Genomic DNA, 25266 nt, shown 5'->3' with positions numbered 1-25266 from the left:
TGAGGCGGCTCATCCCCGGCCTGGGGGTCCTCCCGTTGAGGGGTCTGGGCGGGGGGGGAGACCACCCTCGGGGGGGGTGGTCTCCCCCCCTCCCTTAAGGGGAGGGGTCCAAGGAGGGGAGACAGCCCCCCCCCCCCCCCTTAGGGTAGAGGTCTGGGAAGGGCAGACCCCCTCGTTTAGGAGAGGGGAGACCTCCACCGTTAAGGGAAGGGGTCCAGGGTGGGGACACCCCCCACCCACCTTAAAGGAGACACCTCCTGGGGAGAGGAGATGCCCCCCCCCCCCCCCTTTTAGGGGAGGGGTCTTGGGAGCGGGAGACCCCAGTTAGGGGAGAGTCCCTGGGGTGGGGAGACAGCCCCCCTTTAAGGGGAGGGGTCCTGGGAGGAGAGACACACCCCCCCCCCCCACCACCACCGCCAGGCTAAAGGAGGCCTGAGAGGGTGAGCGAGGGAGGGGGAGACCCCTTAAGAGGGGGTTGGCCCCCCAAGCTAGGAGGGGGAAGGAGAGACACACCCCCTCTTAAAGGATCCGTGGCCCCCCCACCAGCAAGGGGGTGGAGGGAGGGAACTCCCCCTCTGGGGCAGGGAATGCAGACCCCCCACCACCATTAAGAGCTTGGGGGCTTTTCCCCCCCAACCCCAAAGATCCCCCCTTTATGGAGAGGGAGGGCTTGCTCAGCAGGGTGTGAGGGGCTGCAGCCCCACTTTGGGGGGGGGGGAATCACCCTGTCCGCCCACTTGAGGAGGGGGGGGAGGTAGGCATTGCGCTCCCCCAGATTCCCCTGCGAAGGGTCTCATGGAGGGGCTGGGGTTTTGGGGGGGTCCCCCACAGTGGGGACAGCCATGGAACCAAGCTCCTAGCCCCCCCCCCCCCAAGCAGGGGAGGGAGCCCTAATCCCCCTCACCAAAAGAAAAGGGGGGGAGAGCCTCAGGCTGATTTTTGTGGTGCTGCTGCCTTTTTGGGGTGTCCCCCCCCCTCGGGGGGGGGGGGGGCGTTTCCAGCATCCGCCTTTTTGGGTGGCAAATGCCCCCCTCTTTACCACCCCCCTTTTCATTTTTCCGGCCCGTTTCCGAAATCTTCCCCTGCTAACCCATGTTCATTTGGCTTTTCCGGCGGCGGCAGCAACCCCCCCGGAGACGAGCTTGGGGTTCGAACGGTGCCGGAGCCGCCCACCGGCAGCTGCCCCGGCTCTCTCAGAACGAAGCCGTCGTTGCGACGATGCCCACCGGCAATTAAAAAGCGTCTTTTTATTTGGTAATAAATTGACGGCGCCGGCTGTGGGCCGGGGAAACAGTTAAGGCGTTTGCTGGGAGATTAAGCTTCGCACAATGATTCTTTATATTTGGGGTTTTTAACGGAAATGGGGGCTTTGATTTCTTGGTAGTGATTTTTATTATTTTAATTTTTTTTTCTCCAGGAGCTGCCGTATCCGCACGAGCCGCCGGTAATTGGCGTTTAAATCTGCAGAGATAAAGACGGGCCTGACGTGCGCTTGGGCCGGCTGGTGATGTAATTTTTAATGGCCTGAATTCATTTATTTCTGCTTTTGCCCCACCAACTGGGGGGGGGGGTGGACAGACTTGAGAAACCACTTGATTTTAAAATTAAAAACCCAAAAAGGTGCTGAGCCGGGTGCCGAGGCTGCGCGGCAGAGGATGCCTGCTCCTATGCCAAGGCTCCTGCTGCTTTCCTTATTCCATCCCAATACAGGGAAGCTTCATTAGGGTAACATGCTTTGTCAGGCTTTTGACAGCACTTGGAAAAATAAATTTAAATTCTTTTTTCTTTTTTTTTTTTAATCCCTCCCTTTCTCTGTCCATGTTCCTGGGCGCTTTGGGGCAGCACCGCTCACCTCCGAGCCTCAGGGAGCTTCAGTTTTTCCTTTGCTACCTTGGGGAAAAAAAAAAAAAAAAAAAGGCTATTGTGGTTCCTAGCTGTGCAAAACGTCCGATTTTAGGACTTTCCTTGCTCAGGCACTTGCGCATCTCCTCGTCCTGGCTCAGAGGACAGGATTCAGGGAGTGGCACATCCGAAACAGCACCTTCACTGGAGCGCGGCATGAGCAGCATCTCCCAGAGAGGGTCGGTGTCTGCGCTCTGGCTCTTCCTTCCTCTCCACACCTGCTTTGCTCTTTTTTTTTTTTTTTTTAGTCTTTTTTTTTTCCTTCTTGCCCAGCAGCCTCGGTTCCCTCCCGGTGTCTCCCTGGCCACGTCTGCTTACCGGGTAGGTTTTCCCTCAGTCCTCAGAGCATCACCCACCCCGAGGCATCAGCAAATGGTGATTTTTGGAGAGATTTAGGCTTTACCTGAATCCAGAGTGATTTTAGGGATGCCGATTTGGAAGCTTGTCCTCTCTGAAGCAGCGTGACCTGATCGTGAGCATCTCATAGAGATCCGTGTTTTAGCGTGGGGGCTAAACCTGGATAATTTTCTGCCATCCCTCTAAACCATGGTGGGTTTTCTTGGTGCTGCTGGGAGAGGAGCTGGTCCCCTCGGAGCCAGGCAGTTTGACTGGGGAGCGTCCAGGGGGGCTGTGAAACCCTGCAGAAAGACACCCAATAAGATCGTGGCCGAGATCCATCCCTCCCCGTGGCCGCGTCTTCCCTCCCTGCCTCCAAACTCTGGTGAAACCAGGAAAATGGGGGGTAGGCATGTGCTGAGCTTCATGTCCGTGGTGTCTGCAGCCATCTGACAGCTGTGGGGCAATGGTGACCCTCATTTTGAGGTGAATTGGCTTAGGTGGGGTGGGCAAGGGGTTGAGGCGGTGAGGTCTGCTCATTTTTCTGAAGGAGACTGGATTTATTGCAATTGCAGTTGGGAATTGGGTGTGTAAAAGTGATTTTTATGGTGATGAGATTTTGGCGTGGCTGTCACAGAAGGTGATGCGTTTGTTCATGCTGAGCTTGAAGCCTAATTAGTCATCTTCTAGCCACGGCTGACTTAAGTGATGTGCACCAGTGTTTGCCCGGCTGGGCTGGGACTCAACAGTTGGTGTTTGCTCCTTCACTGAGGGATCTCTACGACTTTGACATCCTTTGGCCTCTTCCTTGCTGACTCATTTGGATGTTGCCCCAGTTTATTTTTCTTGAAAATTAGTTTCAAGTTTGCTAGCCACCGGGTCAGGGTGATTAACGCTCTGGTACGTTCTCGGGGAGGTGGTTGGTGGTGGAGCTGTTAACCACCCAGGCTGGGTGGGATGAACAGCTCCATCCCCACTGCAGAGATGTTTCTGGTTGGGTTGAATGCCTCTGGGGCTGTTCGTGGCAATACACCAGGAAGGGCCCCAGTTGGTCCATAAATATGGATAAATATAAATGTATGCCCATATACATTGACTGTAGTTAACAGCTCAACATCCAAATGGAGATCAGCAATGAGTGGTGTCTATCGGGGTCCATACTGAGACGAGTACTGTTCTGATACCTTCATCAACGACCTAGACAGTGAGATTGCAGGTGACACCAAGCTGAGTGGTGCCGTTGGTATCCTCAGGGGAAGAGCTGCCATCCAGAGCGAGCTGGAGGAGTTGACCAAAATGAACCTCATGAGGTTCAAGAAGGCCAAATGCAAGGTCCAGCAGCTGGGTGGGGGCAATCCCCTGTCCCAGCACAGGCTGGGGGAGGGATGGATGGAGAGCAGTCCTGTGAAGAAGGACTTGGGGATGCAGGTGGGTGACAACTGGGACATGAGCTGGCAATATGTGCTCGCAGCCCAGAAAGCCAAGCGTCTCCTGGGCTGCAGGTCGAGGGAGGGGATTCCCCCCCTCTGCTCCGCTCCACTAAGACCCCCACCCTGCGTCCAGCTCTGGGGTCCCCAGCACAAGACAGACATGGATCTGCTCAAGCAGGTCCAGAGGAGGCCACGGAGATGGTTCAAGGGCTGGAGCAGCTGTGCTGCGGAGAAAGGCTGAGAGAGTTGGGGCTGTTCAGCCTGGAGAAGAGAAGACCTTACTGCAGCTGTTCAATATAAGAAAGATGGAGAGAAACTTTTACCAGGGTCTGCAGCGATAGGACAAGAAGCGACAGCTTTAAACTGACAGAGGGGAGGGTTAGGTTGGACACAAGGAAGAAATTCTTTGTGATAAGGGTGGTGAGACACCGGAGGAGATTGCCCAGGGAAGCTATGTATGCCTCCTTGTGGGAAGCATTTGAGGTCAGGTTGGATGGGACTCGGAGCAATCTGATCGAGTGGGAGATGTGCCTCTCCATGGCAGGGGGTTGGACTGGATGGTCTTTGAAGGTCCCTTTCAACCCAAACCATTTTATGATTCCATATATATATATATATATATATAATTCCGTATATATATATGTACACACACGTACACGTGTACATATATATATATGTCTATGTGTAACCCTGCAGTCTAAGCCCTCGTGAAGCTGTTGGCAGAGCCAACAACTCAACCCGATGCCATGTTTCTAACAACCCACCTCAAAGCTGTTTTCTCTCATTCTCCTGCCAGGAACACCACTGGAGGAGCTGGCCTTGGCCAGGGAAGGGGGTTACAGGTGCTCCGGTCAGTCTGCTCGTTTGTGAAACCCCCTTCGTTAGGGGATAAGCTTGCCATTTTGCAGGCAACCTGCTTTTGCTGAGGCGATGGACGAGTCCCCACAGAGAGCTTGCACCTTGCCACGCATCACTCTTTCCTATGTGTCACCAGAGAGACGGTGAAAGAACAGGTCTGTCTCTGCTGCTGGCACACCAAAAAAATACCCCCAAACAAGCCCCGTAAGAGGTTGATTTTGCCTGGTGCTTCTCTCATGGTGAGAGCTGTGGGAGATGAGCCAGCGGATGGAGATGATTAATATTCACGCAGCACTGCCTATTCCTTTCCCCATCATGATAGCACTTGACCTTTGCCTTTTGTCTCAGGATTACTGGATTGTTTTTAAAGCCTTTTTACGAGTTGACAAACGCAGAGGCATTGCCACATTCTGAGGCTGTGTTGAAGGTAGCGTTGTGGCAACTTTTAAATACCTAGATGAGAAGAAATGGCACTTAAATGAAGATTCTTCTTTTTCTCTGCTATGGTATTTTGATGTGAATAACTGTCTGGGATATTTATCTTACGATGGATAAATAGTAGTTTATTGGAGAGCAGTTGTAGCCTCAAGGTGTATTTATTTTTGCTTAACATTACCCTGGACGCGGATTCACTTTTGCTGTGACGTGAGATGGTCCTGGATGCCACCTCGTTGCAGAAAAACCTTTGCCCGCCTGTTGTGAGATACTGTTTAACCACATACTTATCCCCCCCCCGCCTTTCATTTTAGTCAAAGATTTAATGATCCAGCTGGGGAGAGCAAGCCCAGGCCGCTTGGCTCCTGGCCAGGTATTTCCACCGTTTAAGCCGTCAGATTATTTTGTGGCGCTTCGATGACACCACGGCTGCGCTCACCGAAATGCCTGAGATAAGCAAGCCTGGCTCCAGAGTACCTGAATTGGCTGCTGTGGTGGGTTTGTGCCATGTGCCTTCCTCAGAGAAGGGGAATGCCGAACCCACTCCTTTCGTTTTTAAGCTTCAAGGTTGAGGGTTGCTTTTTTTTTAAGGGCTTCAAGCAAGTTCAGGTTTGCCGATTGCAGAGGACAGAACGACCGTAGGTTTCACATCTGAGGCTGGTCCATGGCACCAGCTGGTTTAACTGGCAGCCAGAGAGACACAGAGCTTGGGGAGCAGCAGCATCTCCAGGGGACCCCATCACCGGGCAGCTCTGGATGACTTTTTTGGTGATGTTAATACACCCAGAAAACAAAGTGCTGGAGGTGCCCTGTGTCCCCTCAAGGCACTGTGGGGCTGCCATTTCTTTTTGTCTCTGCCTCTGCATAGTCCAGCTTCTAATTTAGAACCTTAGCTTATTTAATTTAAAATGCTTATACTAAACGCTCGGTTTTCTTAAAAATGCAAATTTCAGAGGGGTTCTGGATGCAAGACCACACTGGACGGAGAGGTTTGTCCCATGGCGGGCTGTGGTCCAGCCAGTCACTGCTCCACAGACAAGGTGTAGCTGAGGGTGGAGTGTGTCTCCTTAAACCCTCTGCACCCTGGATTTAATTTCGTCTGATTTCCCATTGGGAATGCTGTTCTGCTGTTATTTTAGCCCCTGGCTTCATGCTGTGCAGAGCACTCGGTGCCCTGGGCATCTGTGGCAGCAGGTTGAGGAGGAAGAGGATCCCATCGACCTGGGGAGAGCTGCAACACGGAGGTCATTCCCCTTAAATAAATGAAAAGCCATGCCAAAAACTGGTTGGCGGTGTCCGCATTGCCGTCGGGTCCCCTTTCCTCAGGGGTTTTTGAGTCACAAGCTGGAGTTTCTCCTCCTGCAGCACCCGCCAGGGCCTTCGTGACCCTGGTGAGTGCCACAGAGAGCATGAAGAAAGCTTTGTCTCTGGTTTAATAGCATTTGGGAAGCTGCTTAATTGAACGTACTATTAATTCTGGGACTGTTGCGACACACGCATGCAGTGAGCATTGGGGGCTGGCGTGGAAAGCTGGGTTGAGTGCCGGCAGCCGCCCAGGCTTATCGGCAGCCAGGACTGTGTGAGCTGTTGTCACTGGTGGCTGTGGTCATATCCAGGTTTCAGGTATCTGGGAGCAGAAAATACCTTTTTATTTTTTTCCTTCTCTTTGGCTCTGCTGCCAGCTTCTTAAGAGGAAACAAGAGCTAAATTCCCCCTGCTTTGCTGGGAATTAACAGAGCAGGTCCCTTCTTCTTCCTGGTCTTCCTGGCTGGACTTTGTGGCATAAATGAGTAACTCCTGACTCAGAGATTTAGGGGAGAAAATGAAAGCGAGCGCCGTTTGACACCAATTTTCCCCTTCCCATGCCCCGAGCAGAGGATAAAGGACATCGCTTCGTTAGGTTAAGCTAAATGGGGAGCTGAGGACACGCAGGCATGAGTGTGAGCGCACCCAAAAGCAGGGTGGGTGTGAAGCTTTCTGTGGCTCCTGGGTCTGAATCTGGGGGTGGGTTACTTATCCCCACACCGGGCTGATCCCTCCAGCTGCTTTTGCAGCATGTGCAGAAAAACACGGTGGAAACGGGCATGCTCCCATGCGCTGGCCAGGACTGATCCCGCCACATGTCCCCGTGTTCCCCCAAAACCTGCTTTTACGCCGCTGTGCTTCTGAAACCTTGCATTTAACTTTTTTTTTTTGTATTTAAAGTCTGATTTTAAAGGTATGAAGCTGATCCACAAGAGGAAGCAGGGGAAATGGCTCTCAGGAGTTGCATAGGATGCGCGGTGATTTTTTTGAACTATTATCCACATCTAACTTCTATAATTTTGGTGTGGAAACCCCACCCACGGTGTGCTCAGATATCCCAGTCTGTTGCTTTTTGCCAGCATAGGAAATGCTTGTGCAAGCAAACGTGAGCAGGATGAAGGTGATGGTGGGAAGCTGAAGGAGCTGCCTCTGCTGGAATTCACTTTTGCTCCCAAAACCTGTCTGTGGAAGTGCTTCTGCAACTGTGCGTACCGTGAGTTTTGCCAGCTGAACAGAAAAAGGCGGATTCCCCACCAGGCAAAAGAGAACAGAAAATCTGATTTTCACCAAATTTGTCAGAAATTCATTGGACAATGCTGTCGCCTGGCCCAGGCACGTACTGTAATTTGTTAATAAATTGCCCACTTTGCGCTGAGGATTAACATGGGCAGTGGTGCAGTATCCTCCATGCCGGCCCTTCCTCCCCCTTGTTAGACGCTTGGTATGTTGCTGCCCTCACTCATCACAGATTTGGTCTTGGAAACCAGCAGCTCTGCAGCTCCAGGGGTTTTTATTTTTTGCAGAAAATTGGGAAAGTGGTTTTATGTCTGCAAGAGGGCTGGGCATGGCTGGGGAGACACTTCGTCCTGCTGCGTGACGAAGGGTAGCCCATCTGTTGCACGAGATTAAGCATTTCGGACCCAGATGGTTAAAAGCTTAAATCAATCTTTGCAAAGATCCAAACGACCCATTTCAGGGACTTTCTGCTACTGGGACACGGAGAAAAAATTTACAACTTTGGGGGAATCCCTCTGTCCTTGTGCCTGTGCCGTGTTTCCAGCTGCCGCATCAGCTGGGCTCTCTGACTGGAGCATGGGAGCATTGGAGGGGAGATAGGAGAGCCGCAGCGGCTTGCCAGTTCGGCCGCCGGTCAGACAAACCAGTTTAAACAGCACCAGGGGTAAGCCGGAGCACGCTGATGTCTCGCCAGGGTCTGGGTGCTTGGCATCCACCTGGACTCATCCTCCAAAATGGGGAGAAGCAGTGAGGATTGAGGAAAAATGCAGCAGGAAGAGTGGTTTCCAGTGGAGCAGCAGAAGAAGCTGTACAAGCAGCCCTGAGCCCCGTCCAGCCTCCCAGGGAGTAACTGCATTCCTTCAAATTGAGTGATGAATAATTAGGTGAAGTAATTAAAGGTTTGACAGCAGCTCGGCAGCATAGTTTACATTGCACTGGTGCTGCGGCTGTTACACCTTTTTACCTGCAAGAGTCTCACCTTGAGGAGTGACACACGCTGCCAATAAGTGATGTTCCCGCAGGAAATAACGTGTCCACAGAAGAGCCAAGAGTTTGCAGACTGACTCCTGAAATGCCCGAACTTCTTGTGTTTAAGCTTAAACACCCACTTCTTCATGGCATTCAGATCACGTAACCTGGTGGCTTGACTGATGCAGGTGACCTCATGGAGGGGTGAAATGTGGGTTTTTTGAGATCAAATGAATGTCAGGGTAGGTTTTTGAAAGCAAAGCGCCTGACAGTGTGGCAGGTTCACAGCAGCCTTTGTCTGTTGTGTGATTCAATCCAGCTGGGGAACTGGAAGAACTGCACCATCCAGATATCAAAGTGGAGGAGACATTGTGGAAGGCTGTGCTTCCTGGATTGTTCCAACGACCCACAATGTCATCTGCATGCAAGTTAATTTTGATTTTTGCCATAAGCTGAAAACTTCCATTCTTGGATTGTAAAGCAAACTATCTCAACTGCCGTTTTTCATAGAATCACAGGTTTTGGGTTGATGGGACCTTCAAAGATCATCCAGTCCAACTGTCCTGCCATGGGCAGGGACATCTTCCACTAGATCAGGTTGCTCCAAGCCCCATCCAGCCTGACCTTGAACACTTGCAGGGATGGGGCATCCACAGTTTCTCTGGGCAACCTTTTTCAGTGTCTGACCACGCTCATAGTTTCAGGAGCCGTAATTAGAATCATCTCTCCCTCTAATACTGTTCCCTCTGGGAGGACTCCCTTGTGTCAGCTCATGCTTGAGGTGCCTCTTCAAGGCTTTAGATGGATCTCGCTGGCTTTTTTTTTTCTCTTTCCAGCTATTCTGATCCTACTAGATCCCATCTATCCACGGGGAGTGAAGAGGTAATCCTCCTGGTAGAAGCAGTATTGGGTGTTAAGCCAGCGCTATGTGCAATCTTAGGTCAAAAAGCAAAGACAAGACGGGATGGTTTGTTTTACTTGCTTTCTTTTCAGCGTTGACTTGGAAACGCCCGGGAAGCAAGCCCTCTCCCCCAGGCCCTGCTGTGGGTCCCCTCAGCTCTTCCCTCCGCTGCTGACCTGTTTTTCGTGCTCCGTTCCCGGCTGGGGGGCAGACCATGACCTTGATCTGCCTTCGTGACACGGTTGGCTTGTGGTTTGCGCCCGCAAGCCGCTTGTGATGACAGTGGGGAAGCAGTACCCACTGTGGTTAGCGCTCAGTCGGATGCTGCGGTTGGCACGTCTTGGCTGCTGCCAGTATCTCCCTGGCGTCAGCACTAGTGTTCAAGTGCGAGGTGTATAAAATGGTACGGGCAGAATTAGGTCTCTTTGGGGTTCCTGAGCTGAAATGCTGATGGTTGTTTCTTTTTCTCCTAGGGGGAAACGTCGGCCGTCCAATGATGGGGACCAGCAAGAACTGAAGCGCTGCTGGTACATACAGGATGGGAACGACGAACTTCATCACCCCGGCGCCCTGCCTGGCTTGAGAACTGTCACCCCACCTTCCACTGAGCTCTCAAGTTGCACCGGGTGCTGGAAACACTAATCCTCTTGAGTGCCGGAAACACTAATCCTCTCGGGTGCCAGAAACACTGATCCTCTTGGAAACGGTTGACTGGGACAGGATGTGTGGATGATGATGATGGCAAGAAAGCAAGATGTTCGCATTCCCACCTATAACATTAGCGTGGTGGGATTGTCTGGAACGGAGAAGGAGAAGGGGCAGTGCGGCATTGGGAAATCCTGCCTTTGCAACCGGTTTGTACGGCCCAGCGCGGATGAGTTTCATTTGGACCACACTTCAGTTCTCAGCACCAGTGACTTTGGGGGAAGGGTGGTCAATAATGACCATTTCCTCTACTGGGGGGAAGTTGTGCGTTCCCTGGAGGACTGCGTCGAATGTAAAATGCATGTTGTGGAACAGACGGAGTTTATTGATGACCAGACCTTTCAGCCTCACCGCAGCACGGCCCTGCAGCCCTATATCAAGAGGGCTGCTGCAACCAAACTGGCATCGGCTGAAAAGCTCATGTACTTTTGCACTGATCAGCTTGGCCTGGAACAGGACTTTGAACAAAAACAGATGCCGGATGGAAAGCTGCTGGTGGATGGCTTTCTTCTCTGCATTGATGTTAGCAGGGGTATGAACAGGAACTTTGATGATCAGCTCAAATTTGTTTCAAATCTTTACAATCAACTAGCGAAAACAAAAAAGCCCATCGTGGTGGTCCTGACAAAGTGTGACGAAGGCGTGGAGCGGTACATTAGGGATGCACATACTTTTGCCTTAAGCAAAAAGAACCTCCAGGTTGTGGAGACGTCAGCTAGATCCAATGTGAACATTGACTTGGCTTTCAGCACCTTAGTGCAGCTGATTGATAAAAGCCGGGGAAAGACTAAAATCATCCCCTACTTCGAAGCTTTGAAACAGCAAAGTCAACAGATAGCTGCTGCTAAAGACAAGTATGAGTGGCTGGTCAGCCGCATCGTCAAAAACCACAACGAGACATGGTCAAACATGAGCCGCAAGATGCAGTCCTCTCCAGAGTATCAGGATTATGTCTACCTGGAAGGAACGCAGAAAGCCAAAAAGCTGTTTCTGCAGCATGTCCACCGCCTCAAGCAGGAGCACATAGAGCGCCGGCGGAAGATGTATCTCGCCATGCTTCCTCAAGCGTTTGAAGCCCTCATTCCGGACCTGGACGAAATAGATCACCTGAGTTGCATAAAAGTGGAGAAGCTCTTGGAGACGAAGCCAGACTTTCTGAAATGGTTTATTGTCCTGGAAGAGACGCCCTGGGATGCCACAAGCCACATTGACAACACGGAGAACGAGCGCATTCCCTTCGACCTGATGGAGACTCAGCCCGCTGAGCAGCTCTACGAAGCTCATTTAGAAAAGCTGAGGAACGAGAGGAAAAGGGCAGAAATGAGAAGAGCTTTCAAAGAAAACCTGGAGACTTCCCCTTTCATCACACCTGGGAAGCCCTGGGAGGAAGCACGCAGTTTCATTATGAACGAGGATTTTTACATGTGGCTGGAGGAGTCTATTTATATGGACATCTACAGCAAGCACCAAAAACAGATTATAGAAAAGGCGAAGGAGGAGTTTCAGGAGCTGCTCTTGGAGTACTCGGAGCTGTTTTATGAACTGGAGCTTGACGCTAAACCCAGCAAGGAGAAAATGGGCGTCATTCAGGATGTCTTGGGTGAAGAGCAAAGGTTCAAAGCCCTGCAGAAGCTGCAGGCTGAGCGGGACGCCCTTATTTTGAAGCACATCCACTTCGTGTACCACCCAACAAAAGAAACATGTCCAAGCTGCCCGGTTTGCATAGACTCTAAAATCGAGCACCTGATCAGCTCCCGCTTCATCAGGCCCTCCGAACGCAACCAGAAGAACTTGCTTTTGGACTCCAACATCGACAGGATCAATCTGGTGATCCTCGGCAAGGACGGTTTGGCACGCGAGCTGGCCAATGAGATCCGGGCACTCTGCACCAACGATGACAAGTATGTGATCGAAGGCAAGATGTACGAGCTGTCCCTGAGGCCGATAGAGGGCAACGTCCGGCTCCCTGTTAACTCTTTCCAGACGCCTACCTTTCAGCCTCATGGTTGTCTCTGCCTTTACAACTCGAAGGAGTCGTTGTCCTATGTGGTGGAAAGCATCGAAAAGAGCAGAGAGTCAACCATTGGCAGGAGGGATAATCACTTGGTTCACCTTCCTCTGACGCTCATCCTTGTTAACAAGAGGGGGGACACCAGTGGCGAGACGCTACATAGCTTGATACAGCAAGGCCAGCAGATCGCGAGCAAGTTGCAGTGTGTCTTTCTGGACCCCGCATCTGCTGGCATCGGGTACGGCCGTAACATCAATGAGAAGCAGATCAGCCAGGTTTTGAAGGGGCTGCTGGACTCAAAACGCAACTTAAACCTCGTCAGCTCAACCTCCAGCATCAAAGACCTGGCGGACATTGACCTTCGGATCGTCATGTGCTTGATGTGCGGAGATCCGTTCAACGCGGACGACATCCTTTTACCCATCCTGCAGTCCCAGACCTACAGACCTTCACAGTGCGGCAGCAGCAGCTCCGTCCTCCTTGAGTTATCCATTGGGCCGCACAAGAGGCGCGTGGAGCTCTCACTCCTTTCCTACCATTCCTCCTTTAGCATTAGGAAAAGCCGGCTCGTCCATGGGTACATTGTCTTTTACTCAGCGAAACGCAAGGCATCCCTGGCCATGCTACGTGCCTTTCTCTGCGAGGTGCAGGATATCATCCCCATACAAGTTGTGGCGCTTACGGACGGCTCCATAGACATCCTGGACAACGACTTGAGCAGAGAGCAGCTCACCGAGGGTGAGGAGATCGCCCAGGAGATTGATGGCAAGTTCACCACGATACCTTGTAGCCAGCCACAGCATAAGCTGGAGATTTTCCACTCATTTTTTAAGGACGTGGTGGAGAAAAAAAACATCATCGAAGCCACCCACATGTACGACAACGTGGCCGAAGCCTGCAGCACAACAGAGGAGGTGTTCAACTCACCTCGAGCAGGCTCCCCTCTCTGCAACTCCAACCTGCAGGACTCAGAGGAGGACATCGAGCCCCCCACCTACAGCCCCTTCAGAGAGGACACATCCATGCCCACCCTGCCCAAAGACCACTCAAAGCTTTCCATGGAGCTGGAGGGGAACGATGGCTTGTCTTTCATTTCCGTCATGAGCACTTTTGAAAGCAAGCTGAACAACAAAGTACCTCCTCCAGTGAAACCAAAGCCCCCTGTGCATTTTGACATTACAAAGGGAGACCTGTCATTTTTGGAGCAGGGGCATCGGGATGGGCAGAGGAAGTCCATGTCTTCTAGCAGCTGGTTGCCCACAGACTGCTTCGATCCTTCCGATTACGCTGAACCAATGGACGCTGTGGTCAAACCCAGAAATGAAGAGGAGAACATCTACTCCGTGCCTCACGACAGCACCCAGGGCAAGATTATTACCATCCGAAATATTAACAAAACCCAATCGAATGGCAGTGGCAACGGCTCGGACAGCGAGATGGACACCAGCTCCCTGGAGCGGGGCCGCAAGGTGTCAGTCGTTAGCAAGCCCGTGCTGTATCGGACGCGCTGCACGAGGCTGGGCAGGTTTGCTAGCTACCGAACCAGCTTCAGTGTTGGGAGCGATGATGAGCTGGGACCCATTCGAAAGAAAGAGGAGGACCAGACTTCCCAAGGGTATAAAGGTGATAATGCTGTTATCCCCTATGAAACAGCTGACGGGGAAGATCCGAGGAGGAGGAACATCCTGCGCAGCCTGAGAAGGACGACAAAGGTAGGCTGGTGCTTTCTGCCCTTCGATCATGGGATTTGCGGGGTAGAGGTCAGGACGTATCACCAAGTGTAAAGCCTGAAGGAGGGTGGGAGCCCCTGCCGTTGCATTCATGGTGTGTTTTTCATGTATTTACTGATTGATTGAGTAGGGTGAGCACAGAATCTCTTTATTTTATTTTTTTATCGTGCATTAAGTCACTGCTGGCATGGGCTGTGTGAACTTGCAGTCCTATGCCAAAATCAACTCCATCATTTCCACCCTTGCAACACTCTTCTGAGAAAGTTTGTTCCGTGCTCAGAAGTTAGGAGTTTCAAGGGACAATTAGCTGAAACATGGGCGCTTTGAAATGCGGCCTCCATCTGCCTTGTAAATTCTCTTTAACATGGATGAATGGAGTAAAGGCACTATTGTTGGCATAGAGTCATTTAAAGAAATGGGGTGAAGCTAGATGTGTCTGAACAGGGAAGACGCTGGTAAGTTGAGGACCCATCTAAGTTGTTGTCTGTTGCTACTCTTGGGTGGCTTTTCTCAAGGCTCTTCTCTAGGCGCATCGTGCTGCCACAGCTCTACAAAACCAGACTTATATCCACCTGGATTTGCTGCCGCTCTTTGGCACAATTGTGGATCTGCTCTTTGGAGGGTGAAACTGGTTTTGGACAAGCCTGCTGGTCTGCAGTGTTGCGTGGTTGAGTAATCTTTGGAATTCTTGGCCAGCAGTTGGCATGTCGATCGCCAATGGTTGGCCATCAAAGCCACACAGCCCTACGCATGATGTGGCAGTGTTGGGCATGTGGTGGGTGTCCTGCCCACTCCAAGACATGGTGGACATCTTGGGTCCCACGCATGGATGCAGATGGAGAAGCCAAGTCATGCTTGCATGGTCCATGGGAACGAAAATGCGTGGCACTGCAGTGGAATGGAAGCACACACACACACATGCACACACATATATGTACAACATACAGAAACATACAATACAGGCATTATATACGTACACAGATGCAAATGTTATATATGTACAGATATCACACACATGGCATATACAGAGGCACTCATGTCATGCCAACAGACATATACATGCACATGTTAAATATACACATGCATTACACATGTTAAATATACATACACACAGACATCACACATGGAGGTCATATACATATGCACATTACACACATGCACACATGTGCACACATACATACACGCTTTATATACACACATATGCATATGCTTATGTACACACATATACACATGAGCACACATATACACAATGCACCATTATATACGCATGTGCATATTATATACACACGCGTATCTTATACATAAGTGTTATGTACACGCACACACATATAGAAGTTATATACATATACACACATGCAAACACACAAGTTATATGCACAAATACATGTACGCGCCCATGTTGTTATGTACACATCTATACAGGCACGTACACTATACACGCAGACATTACGATGTGGGTGTATATATGTGTGCGAGGAAGAGGGGAGGCAGGAGGAGGAAGGGAAGCGGGGGCTGTGCTCCCCCTGACCTGGCAGAGGGAGCAGCAGCAGCTGCCGGACGTCCTGCTTGGAGCTGCCTGCTGCTGCAAAACCAATCACGGTAATTAAGAGGCATTATTAATTTCCACTGGAAACAAAGGGAGAGCTGCCCACAACGATCTGCCAAGCAGGAAGGAGCAAACCAAAATCCTCTTCTCCTTGGTGGGGAGGGGATGGGCCTGGTGCGATGCCTTCGGTCTCCAGGAACGATCCCGCTCCCTGCTCTGTCATGCTGAGAGCTTCCTCAATTTCCCTTCTGCGTCCAACTGCTGAAGCATCGTTTTCTGCTTGCTGCATTAAAAAAAGCTCCGTCCAGACGCTCCCACTCATCGGGGGGTGCTTGGGGATTGGGGAGAGCCGGTTGCTCTCATACAAAAAGGGTGTTTCGAGACTCCCCCCGGAAATGGGTGTTTTGAGTCTTCCCGAAATACCCACAGGGGCACAAACTTCCCTTATGGGCGATGGATACACTCACTCCCATGGCGTGGGACATGCTAAGAGGAGAGCAGGCTGCACTCTTCTGCAAGGGGAGGAGGCTTTGCTGATGGGACTGGGTTTCCAGCTGGCGGATTTGGGTTTATAACTGGCTTGTTTGGGTTTATAACTGGCTTTTTGGAGTTTCCAGACAGCATTTTTGGGCTTTGGTCCCATGCTGTGTTGTAGCACTTCCCCTTTTCCAAGGGGAAGCCAAGGGATGTGGCCGGGCAGCAGATGCTGCCACTAATAGCAGTTCTTGACATTTTAATTTCTCCCCCTTAATTGTGGGGATTTATTTTTAAGTCACAGTTTCATCTTCATTTTGCTGTTGGGAATGGTGTGTGTTGGCAGGTACCGCCTTGCCCAGGCTGGAGGAGCATTTGGGTTTCCACCTTTGCTTTGGTGATATGTTGTGGGGTTTATTTTGCTCTTTCCTTAAAGTTTAGTAGCAAAATTCTGATAGTAGAATCATAGAATGGGTTGGGTTGGAAGGGACCTTCAAAGACCATCCAGTCCAACCGCCTGCCATGGACAGGGACATCTCCCACTAGATCAGGTTGCTCCGAGCCCCATCCAACCTGACCTCGAACACTTCCCACAATGGGGCATCCACAGCTTCTCTGGGCAACCTGCTCTGGTGTCTCGCCACCTTTATTGCAAAGGATTTCTTCCTTGTGTCCAACCTAACCCTCCCCTCTGTCAGTTTAAAGCTGTCACCCCTTGTCCTGTCACTGCAGACCCTAGTATAAGTTTCTCTCCATCTTATAAGCACCTTTATATATTGAAAGGCCACTAGAAGGTCTCTGTCTAGTATGTCCATGTCTCTCATGTACTGGGGAGCTCAGTGCTGGACCCACCACTCCAGGTGGGTCCTCAACAGCACTGAGGAGAGAAGGATCACCTCCTTCTAGCTGCTGGCAACGCTTTGTCTAATGCAGCCCCAGACACCGTTGGTTGCTGTTGTGGCACCTTGCTGGCTCATGGTCAGCTTGGTGTCCACCAAGCCCGCCCCCCAGGTCCTGCTCTGCTGAGCTGCTTTCCAGCTGGGTGGCCCCCAGCCCCCCAGTGTGTCCCTGGGGTTGTTCCTCCCCAGGGACAAGACTCTGCGTTTCTTGTTGAACTTTATGAGATTCCCATTAGCCCGTTTCTCCAACCTGTCACGGTCCCTCTGGATGGCAGCACAACGCTCTGCTCCCACTTTGGTGTCATCCGCAAACGTGCCGAGGGTACATCTGCCCCATCATCCAGATCATTAATGAAGATGTTAGACAGGACTGGACCTCAGATTGACCTCTGGGCTAGTCCATTGGGCACTGGCCTCCAACTAGACTTTGCTCCACTGATGACCACCCCTTGGGCCTGGCCATTCAGCCAGTCTTCACCCCACCTTACCCTCTGCTCATCAACAGCTTCTCCAGGAAAATCTGGTGGAGAAGGTGTCAAAAGTCCTAGCCAAGCCCAAGTGGACACTCCACTGCTCTCCCCTCATCAACCAGACCAGCTGCTTCATCCTAGAAGTTCATCAAGTTGGGTGAAGTCCCATTGGCTTCTCCCATTTTTTTTGGTCTTTCCCTTCAGCACCCGGAGAGGTTTTTTCAGCTAAAGACTGACAAAAATGCCCATTTTGATGAAAACAGTGTCGCCATTTATTTTTCACCTAAGCCATGACATCCAGGAGGCTCCACCTTAGACATTGGCGAGCGACAACGTTTGGGATGAAATTCGTCAGCTTTGCAAAGCCTTCGGTCAGGTTTAATGTTCTGTAGCAGGGAAGGGAGTGTTGGGAGAAGTGGCTTCCTCTTCTGTAACCACCACCCCCGCCTCTCTCTTGAATAAATACATTACGATGATAATCATTCACTTTAGTAAATAAGAATAGCAGCCTGCTTGAATAAGTGTCTTATTCATAATATTATAATAATATTACATGCATTGGAATAAATAATAATGCGTTGGAATAAATAATAATCCATTAGAATAAATAATAATAATTCATTGTAATGAATACTAATGCTTTGGAATAGATAATAAGTTGCTTGAATAAATAGCAATCCACTGAAATTGGCATCTTATCTGGGTCTTGCGGCTGTCAGTGAGGATGCTGTGGATGCGGGAGCACCTCCAGGAGGGTTTTTCTCCCCGCAGCTCCTGCTGGATCTGGCCCAGCTGGGAATTCAGCCCGGCAAAGTGATCGCTGTGTTTTAGGCTTTATCCACAGCTACGCTCAGCACGGATCGGTTGGCCAAGGAGCAGCGGGAGTTTGTTGGGGCTGTGGCTTGCCCCGTTGGATCGGCTTGTGTCGCTCCTGCCAAAATAACTGGATTTTGGCTTCCAATACCCTTCGCCATGTAAAAATTTTAAGAGCAGCTTCTGCATCCTTCCTATCTCCATGGTAACGGGTCAACTTGCAGATTAAAGTGTTTAAATAAACGGGCATATTTGGGGTATTTGCCTCAACTTTGCTCTTCTCTCTCCCACAGAAGCCAAAGCCCAAACCTCGGCCGTCCATCACGAAGACGACATGGGAAAGCAACTATTTTGGGGTGCCTTTGACCAATGTAGTGACTCCGGAGAAACCCATCCCCATCTTTATTGAGAGATGCATTGAGTACATCGAAGCAACAGGTAAGAGGAACCGGCTGCGGAGCTTTCTGCCTGGGGGGAAAGGTCTTGTTGCAAGCTGCGATGGCAGCGCATGGGGAGGTTTCTTCTTCATCACAAGCTCAGGTCGCTGTGGTTTTTTCTGAGAAGGCATAAAACTCTTCCCTGGATCCCTTTTTATTACCTGGGGAAATGGGCGTGCCTGGTGAACCACCAGCCTTGGACATCTGCTGTTCCCATCCCGGCCTCAGAGATGAAGGGTTGAAATAACTCCGGCTACCTTCAGGTGGGACTTTTTTGGGTGCATCCACCTTGCACCTTTCCCTCCAAGTGGTTGATGTTGATGGCTACAGCCTCTGGCAGCCCTAATTAACACCAAAATAAGCTCCATGCTTTTTTTCTGATGGCTTTTTCCCCCACCAGGCTCTTGCTCCAGGAAACTGTAATGGGGATATCAGGCGGTGGGTGCTTCCCCTTTCTCGGCTTTTTTTTTTGCCGATGGCAAAGCATGAGCCAACACCACTGCCGCATCCAAGAAAAAACAAGTCAGTGACGCTTCACCCCCCTGGTCTCTCATCCGGAAAATCCAGGCAGTGTTTTCAGGGAGACCAGGTTTTGTTTCTTTTTCCCCACTCTGTACACCAAAAAAAAAAAAGACCATTATTTAGGCGGAAATGCCTTGCGCAGAAGAGATGTCAGTCATCACAGTGCGCTGTAATTTGAATTAATCATTAACGCTTTAAATGAGCACAAAGCGATGTCAGGAGTTGAATGCTATGCTGGGGATAAATCACCTAAAATCAAGGTTGAGGTTTGGAGGAGCCGTGTAAAAAGAAATAGAATGGGGGGTAAAAACATAAGTCAGGGGTGAGAAATTCTGCATGGAGCTGTGGGCGGGTTGGTTCAACTTTGATGTTAACTTGCTGTACCTCCTAATTTTTGAATGAAAAAAGAGATCTCAGCGGGGCGCTGGGTTTAAAAGGTTAAAAATAATAAATAGGGAAATTCCTCCCTGTTGGGATGAGATCACAGGCTGGGTTTAAACTAGGATATCCCGGAGGAGCAGGATTTCACGGAGGGGTAGGGATTTGGGGTGTCATCACTTCCAGGCTCTGGGGAGCAAATGAGACATACGGATTTTAATGCCTATAAACACGGGTTTATAGGGGGGTTGTCCCGAAAGCCCCCCACCCCATTTGCTCATGCCCCCCTTGCACTGATACCTGCTCTTTTTTCCTCACCAGGGCTGAGCACTGAAGGCATCTATCGCGTGAGTGGAAACAAGTCGGAGATGGAGAGCCTGCAGCGGCAGTTCGACCAGGGTAACCTCTGCCACCGAGATTCCTCCTTTCTCACCCCAAAACTCAAGGGATGCCCGCACCCAACGTGCCTACATCCCCTCCACCACCACCGAAGTGGTTTTGGGATGATACCATGTTTGGGCACAATTAAGCCCTGTAGTTTTTATAACCTGGACAAGGCTGACATGCTCACTGCGGCTGCACTGCCCCATGCCATCCCAATGAGCGACGCCAGGCACCAGGACTCTCTGGTCCCCACGTTTTTCTGAGTGTTTTATCCATTTTCGTGCCCCTCCTGCCACTGGTTTGCCTGCTGTGCGTCAGGGTTTGGATCCTCTGTGAAATGGAGATTGGGGTTGGTGGCTGGAGGCAGTTTTCTGCCGGCGGCAGCGACGAGCTGCTTCAGAGCAAATCTCCCTGTCAGCTTCCTGCACCCCCGAAGCACTTCGGGCTGCGACCACGAACCTGGGGGTGTAACCCCGAGACTCTCTCCCTTTGCAGATCACGGGCTGGACCTGGCTGAGAAGGATTTCACTGTCAACACTGTGGCCGGTGCCATGAAGAGTTTCTTCTCCGAGCTGCCCGAGCCCTTGGTCCCCTACACCATGCAGGTTGAGCTGGTGGAAGCCCACAGTGAGTATGCCCAGGGGGTCCTGACCATCGTCCCACCCCAGCCCGGCCTATCTCCTTATTAATTCATACCATACCGGCTCATTTGTGGGCACATCTCATTAATGAATACCATAAAAGCCCATTTGCAGGCATGTCTCCTCATTATTTCACACCCTCCAAGCCCGTTTCTGGCTGGAGATGCTCTGCCCCAGCATCACCGCTCGGCGCCATCCTGCACCCGTGAGCCGCGTGGGTTTTTGCTGGGTTGGGAAAGACTGATGATCCGCTTAAGTCAGTGGCCCAAAAATCCCCCCCCACAAAGAGGAGGGATCCCACGGCGGGATGCTGCCACGACCAGCTGCGATGCCCGGCAAGCATTTCTCTGCCACAGCAGCCCCCCGACTCTGCATTTCCTCCTGGCAGAAATCAACGACCGGGAGCAGAAGCTCCATGCGCTGAAGGAAGTTCTGAGGAAGTTTCCCAAGGAGAACTATGAGGTCTTCAAATACGTCATCGGGCACTTGAACAAGTACATATCGGGGTTCCTGGGACACGGGGAGGAGCACCCCAACCCGCCCCCCCTGCCCCTGCCACAACACCAGTACTGGGGCTCGCCTCTGCAGCCGGATGGCGTCGAGGCAATCGGGGGCGGGGGGGGGGGGGCCCTGCTGGCCCCTCACTGGCATCGTCTTGTTCTCTCTCTCCCACCACAGGGTCAGCCACAACCATCGGGTGAACCTGATGACCAGCGAGAACCTCTCCATCTGCTTCTGGCCCACCCTGATGAGACCCGACTTCAGCACGATGGACGCCCTGACGGCCACCCGCACCTACCAGACAATCATCGAACTCTTCATCCAGCAGTGCCCCTTCTTTTTCTACAACCGGCCCATCCTCGAGCCCCCCAGTGCCACTCCTGGTTCTCCATCCGCCGCCCCCCCTGGCACCCCTTTCCTCCCCGCAACGCCAGGCATGGCTCAGCCCTCACCTCCCCGGACCCCACCTCCATCGCCACAGTCACCCGTCCAGCCACTCCTCCCAGCCCAGCTGCACACAGAGCAGCACACGCTGTGAGCTGGTGCCGGGGAAAAAAAAACAAAAAACAAAAAACAACAAAAACCAACCGGAAAAAAAAACCCACAAGAATCTTGGTCTGGTCTGGGGCGCCCAGTGGAGACAGGGAAGTGAACGCCGGGCTTGGGCTCGCCCTCTCCCGCCCCAGAGCAGACTTGGGCATGGCGGGAGCGTACCAGGGCAGCTGGACTTGGGGCTGCAGGAGGATTTTTCCCCACCTTTTGGTTTGGGCAGGGGGCTGAGGAGCGGATCTGGCACCAGTGGGACGGTGGGGCTGAGCCAGTGGACCCATGTGCCAGGGTGCTCGGCAGATTGGATGCTTCTCCATCTGCCCCTGGACTTTTCGGCTTGGCCCCGGCGCCAGCAAACCCCCTTGCATTCCATGGGATGCAGCTGGTGGCTCACCTGGCGCTGGCCATCCTATGTGGCCCAAGGCTCGTCCGGCACATCCCAGCTTGCCCAGCATGGCCCGGCACGGCCCAGGGCTCATCCAACACGCTGTGGTGCAGCCTGAGGCCCATCTGGTGTGGTCTGGCATGGGCTGATGCTCATCTGATGGGACCTGAGGTTCATCCAGTGTGATCCGGCACAGCCCCAGGCTTGTTTGATGCAGCCCAAGGCTCATCCCACATGGTCCAGCTTAGCCCAAGGCTCATCCACCATGGTCCAGCTTAGCCCAAGGATCATCCGACATGGTCCAGCATGGCCTGAGGCTCACCCAGCATGGTCCAGCATGGCCCAAGGATCATCCGACATGGTCCAGCATGGCCCAAGGATCATCCGACATGGTCCAGCATGGCCTGAGGCTCACCCAGCATGGTCCAGCATGACATGAGGCTCATCTGACATGGTCCACCAGGGCCCGAGGATCATCCCACGTGGTCCAGCTTAGCCCACACTTCATCCCACACGGTCCAGCATAGCCCAAGGCTTGTCTGATGTGGCCCGAGGCTCAGCCGACACGTCCTGAGGGTCATCCGACACATCCCAAGACTTATCTGAGATGACTCAAGGCTCATCTGTCACCCGGCGCATCCCACAAGTCATCCGATGAATCCCAGGACCTCCCTGGGGCCCCACCTACCCCGCTTTCCACCCATCCCCCAAAAAGCCTTTGTGGGTGTCCAGCATTGCCTTTTGGCCAGGACCCTCCCACCCCACCCTGCGGTTTTTCCCTCTCCAGGGATTTTGGCATTAAGCACTTACCAGAGGGGAGGGGGTTGGGCCCACTGCCCCCATCCCCCCCCCCCAACCCTGTTTTTGGCTGGATTTGCAGGTTTTCCTCTGGAAAAGCCGGTGCCAATTTTGGAGTTGGGTTCAACGCGTTTCAGCTTGGGGAAGGAAAGCTGGAATTTGGCTGCAGCAAGGACACCTGGTTCGCCTTTGGGGATGGGGGCTGGGTGCCCTGGGGAATGGGGGGGGTGCCCAGGTTGCCTGGGTCCCCCTGGGACGGGGATGCGGGGGGGGGTGGGGGTGGCTCGGACACCCGGATCCCACAGGAAAGGGGGGTTTGGACCCCTGGGGGATGGGGACACCTGGATGTCCACATGGGTTCTTCCCCCACCCCTCCTCCCAGTACCAGGGTGGTTTTAAACTGGATTTTCATGGTACCACTGGGAGAGCACAGGGAAGGCTCCTGCCGCCCCTCCTGGGTCTCTTCGCACTTTAAGACACCTCCAAAAACCCCCTTCAACTCCCCGCCACCAGTGATGAAAACAGCCCAAAACCCCCCAAAAACACCTGCCCCCTCCCAACCACCCCTTGGGGGGGATGACACACAGACTCCTCCAGCCCATGGAAACCCCCAAAAAGGGCTTTTTTTTCCCCCAATTTCTCCAGTCTCGTGCTTTAAAACAAAAGTGTTGGTGTAAATAGTGGCCGCCGGCCTTTTTTTTTTTTTTTCCTTTTTTTTTTTTTTAATAAAACTGGCCAAAAAAAAAAACCGAAAAGAAGAAAAAAAACCCAAAAAGAAGAAAAAACCCTGAAAAGAAGAAAAAAACCCAAAAAGAATTAAAAAAAAAAAAAGAAGAAAATAAACCCGAAAAGTATGAAAAAAGAAACAAACAAACAAAAAAACAATTCTCACCGCGGGGGAGGGTTTTTTGCTGTTAAAAATTGGGGGTTTGGTGCCTTTCGGTGCAGCCGGAGGGGCCTTTGGGGGTGTTGGAGGGGGGAGTGTCAGTGCTGGCAAAGGGCTGGGGGAAAAAAAAGGCAAAATTGGGCAAAATTCAAACTGGGAGACGGATGCATTGCTGCTTGTCGTCCCCCTCCAAAATGGGACAAAACACTACGTTTTAACAATTTTCCCCCTACCGCCACATCTTCGTCCTCCTCCTCCTCCTCACCCGCCAGATCCCAGTGCAGTTTTGGGATAGAACTCCCAATTTTGGGGATTTAGGTTTTTCCCATTAGGTTGAACCCTCCCTTTTTTTGGGGGGGATAACCCCGTCATACAATAGGAACGTCATATCGGAAAAAAGTCATTTTTAAAGCAGGACGTAAATTATTTAAATAATTAAAAAAAAAATCTCTGGGTGGGGGTCCCCCCCCACTGTAAATTAAAAAACAAACAACAAAAAAACCCCAAAAATCAAAATTCGTCATTTAAGTGATTCCTCCACCAAAAAAAAAAGATAATAAATTGAATTTTTGGGTCTGGGGGGGTGGGGGGTGGGGAGATGCGCCGGCAAAAGGGTCGGCAGGAGCAACGCCGGCGCTAACGGTTCTTTCTTTGTATTTTTAGGGTCTAACAAACCTCCCGCCCCGTAGTTTTTGGTGATAGACATTGCCTTTTTCCGCTTCTTTTAAAGACGTTTTTAACAATTTGTGACATTTTCCAGGGCCGATGCGATTAGTGCATGAAAAATAAAAATAAAAAAAAAATACTGTTTAATGCTCGGGGGGTCCGGCCGGGCCCTTTTCCTGCTGAATCAAAAGAGAAAAAAAGAGAAGGAAGACAAGAAAAAAAAGAAATAAGAATAATTTCGAAGTCACTGTGCTGGTTTTTTTTGGGCGGGGAGTGCGGGAGGGGGGTTGTAAACTGGGAACCAGTGGTGAACTGGGAATGAGCAGTGAACTGGCCATTGCAAACTGGGAACCAGTTGCAAACTGGGCTTGGTGGACTGGGAACCAGTTGCAAACTGGGAACAGGTAACAAATTAGGAGCTGGGCACTGCAAACAAAGAACCAGTGGTGAACAGAATGAGCAGCAGCAAATGGGAGGAGCAGCAAACTGGGAACTGGGCACTGCAAACTGGGAACCAGTGGTGAACTGGGAACCGGGCACTGCAAACTGGGAACCAGTTGCAAACTGGGATTTGCAAAGTGGGGAGGCAATTTTCAGGTTAATCAGCAGGAATTTGGGCAAATCAGCTGCAAACTGGGGTTTTTCCCTCTGCGTGCAAATGAATTTGTGACAAATTGGGTCTTTTTCCACATTTTTATTTCCCAGTCCATCTCCGCTTCATTGCCCTGCACCAACTGCGGGGGCTGCAAAAACTGAGGCTAAAAACGCCCGTTTCCGGCACGGCGCCCCAATGAACACTAATTTTTTAGTAAAACCCCCAGAGCAGAGCCACGCAGAGGCGAGTTTTGCTCAAAAAACCCATTTTTTGCAGCAGGAATGAGCGTGCAAACGTGGTGGGTGCAGCAAACGCCCCAGGAGGGTGTGGATCCTCCCACCCCCCCACGCTGAGGGTGAGTGAATAAATATAAAGCAGCCAAAACTGGGGGTTTTTGCACAAAAACAGCATCTGGGAGGGGCATGGGCAATCCCAACCCTGGGGGGCGCTTTAATTGGATTTTAATCCAACCCTCCGGGTGTTTTTGATCCCCCCTGGGGGGGG

The 25266-nt window shown here is 51.6% G+C and overlaps 1 protein-coding gene and 1 long non-coding RNA gene across 5 annotated transcripts; one reads left to right on the top strand and one right to left on the bottom strand.

Moving 5' to 3' along the window:
* Positions 1 to 1422: 1422 nt before the first annotated feature.
* Positions 1423 to 22509, top strand: ARHGAP35 (Rho GTPase activating protein 35). Of its 4 annotated transcripts, none has more exons than XM_010567172.1 (7): positions 1423 to 1509; positions 9846 to 13800; positions 18314 to 18458; positions 19679 to 19756; positions 20237 to 20368; positions 20771 to 20876; positions 21061 to 22509. In XM_010567172.1, exons 2-7 carry the CDS (start codon positions 10102 to 10104, stop codon positions 21419 to 21421), a joined length of 4521 nt encoding a protein of 1506 aa, XP_010565474.1. In that variant the 5' UTR covers positions 1423 to 1509; positions 9846 to 10101; the 3' UTR covers positions 21422 to 22509. The 4 variants fall into 4 exon arrangements, with proteins under 4 accessions (XP_010565474.1, XP_010565476.1, XP_010565478.1 ...); XM_010567174.1 differs by having other exon boundaries at positions 1425 to 1444; XM_010567176.1 differs by lacking the exon at positions 1423 to 1509 and adding an exon at positions 1584 to 1725.
* On the bottom strand, positions 17958 to 24376 carry LOC104831525. Its single transcript, XR_774303.1, has 3 exons — positions 24110 to 24376; positions 18646 to 18652; positions 17958 to 17968 (listed from the first exon to the last, which is right to left on the bottom strand). It is a non-coding gene; the product is annotated as an uncharacterized LOC104831525 (long non-coding RNA).
* Between the last annotated feature and the right edge of the window lie 890 nt (positions 24377 to 25266).

This window comes from Haliaeetus leucocephalus, unplaced genomic scaffold, assembly GCF_000737465.1.
Source record: "Haliaeetus leucocephalus isolate CR32 unplaced genomic scaffold, Haliaeetus_leucocephalus-4.0 Scaffold227, whole genome shotgun sequence".
Classification (NCBI taxonomy): Eukaryota; Metazoa; Chordata; class Aves; order Accipitriformes; family Accipitridae; genus Haliaeetus; species Haliaeetus leucocephalus.
Note: the sequence above shows the minus strand (reverse complement) of the source record. Positions and strands in the feature narration are given on the sequence as shown.

Bases quoted from the DNA above. Each gene is read 5' to 3' on its own strand.
- ARHGAP35 (XM_010567172.1), top strand. From the start codon at position 10,102: ATGATGATGATGGCAAGAAAGCAAGATGTTCGCATTCCCACCTATAAC. The intron at 19,757-20,236 runs GTAACCTCTGCC...CTCCCTTTGCAG, and splicing joins GCAGCGGCAGTTCGACCAGG to ATCACGGGCTGGACCTGGCT. The intron at 20,877-21,060 runs GTACATATCGGG...CTCCCACCACAG, and splicing joins GTCATCGGGCACTTGAACAA to GGTCAGCCACAACCATCGGG.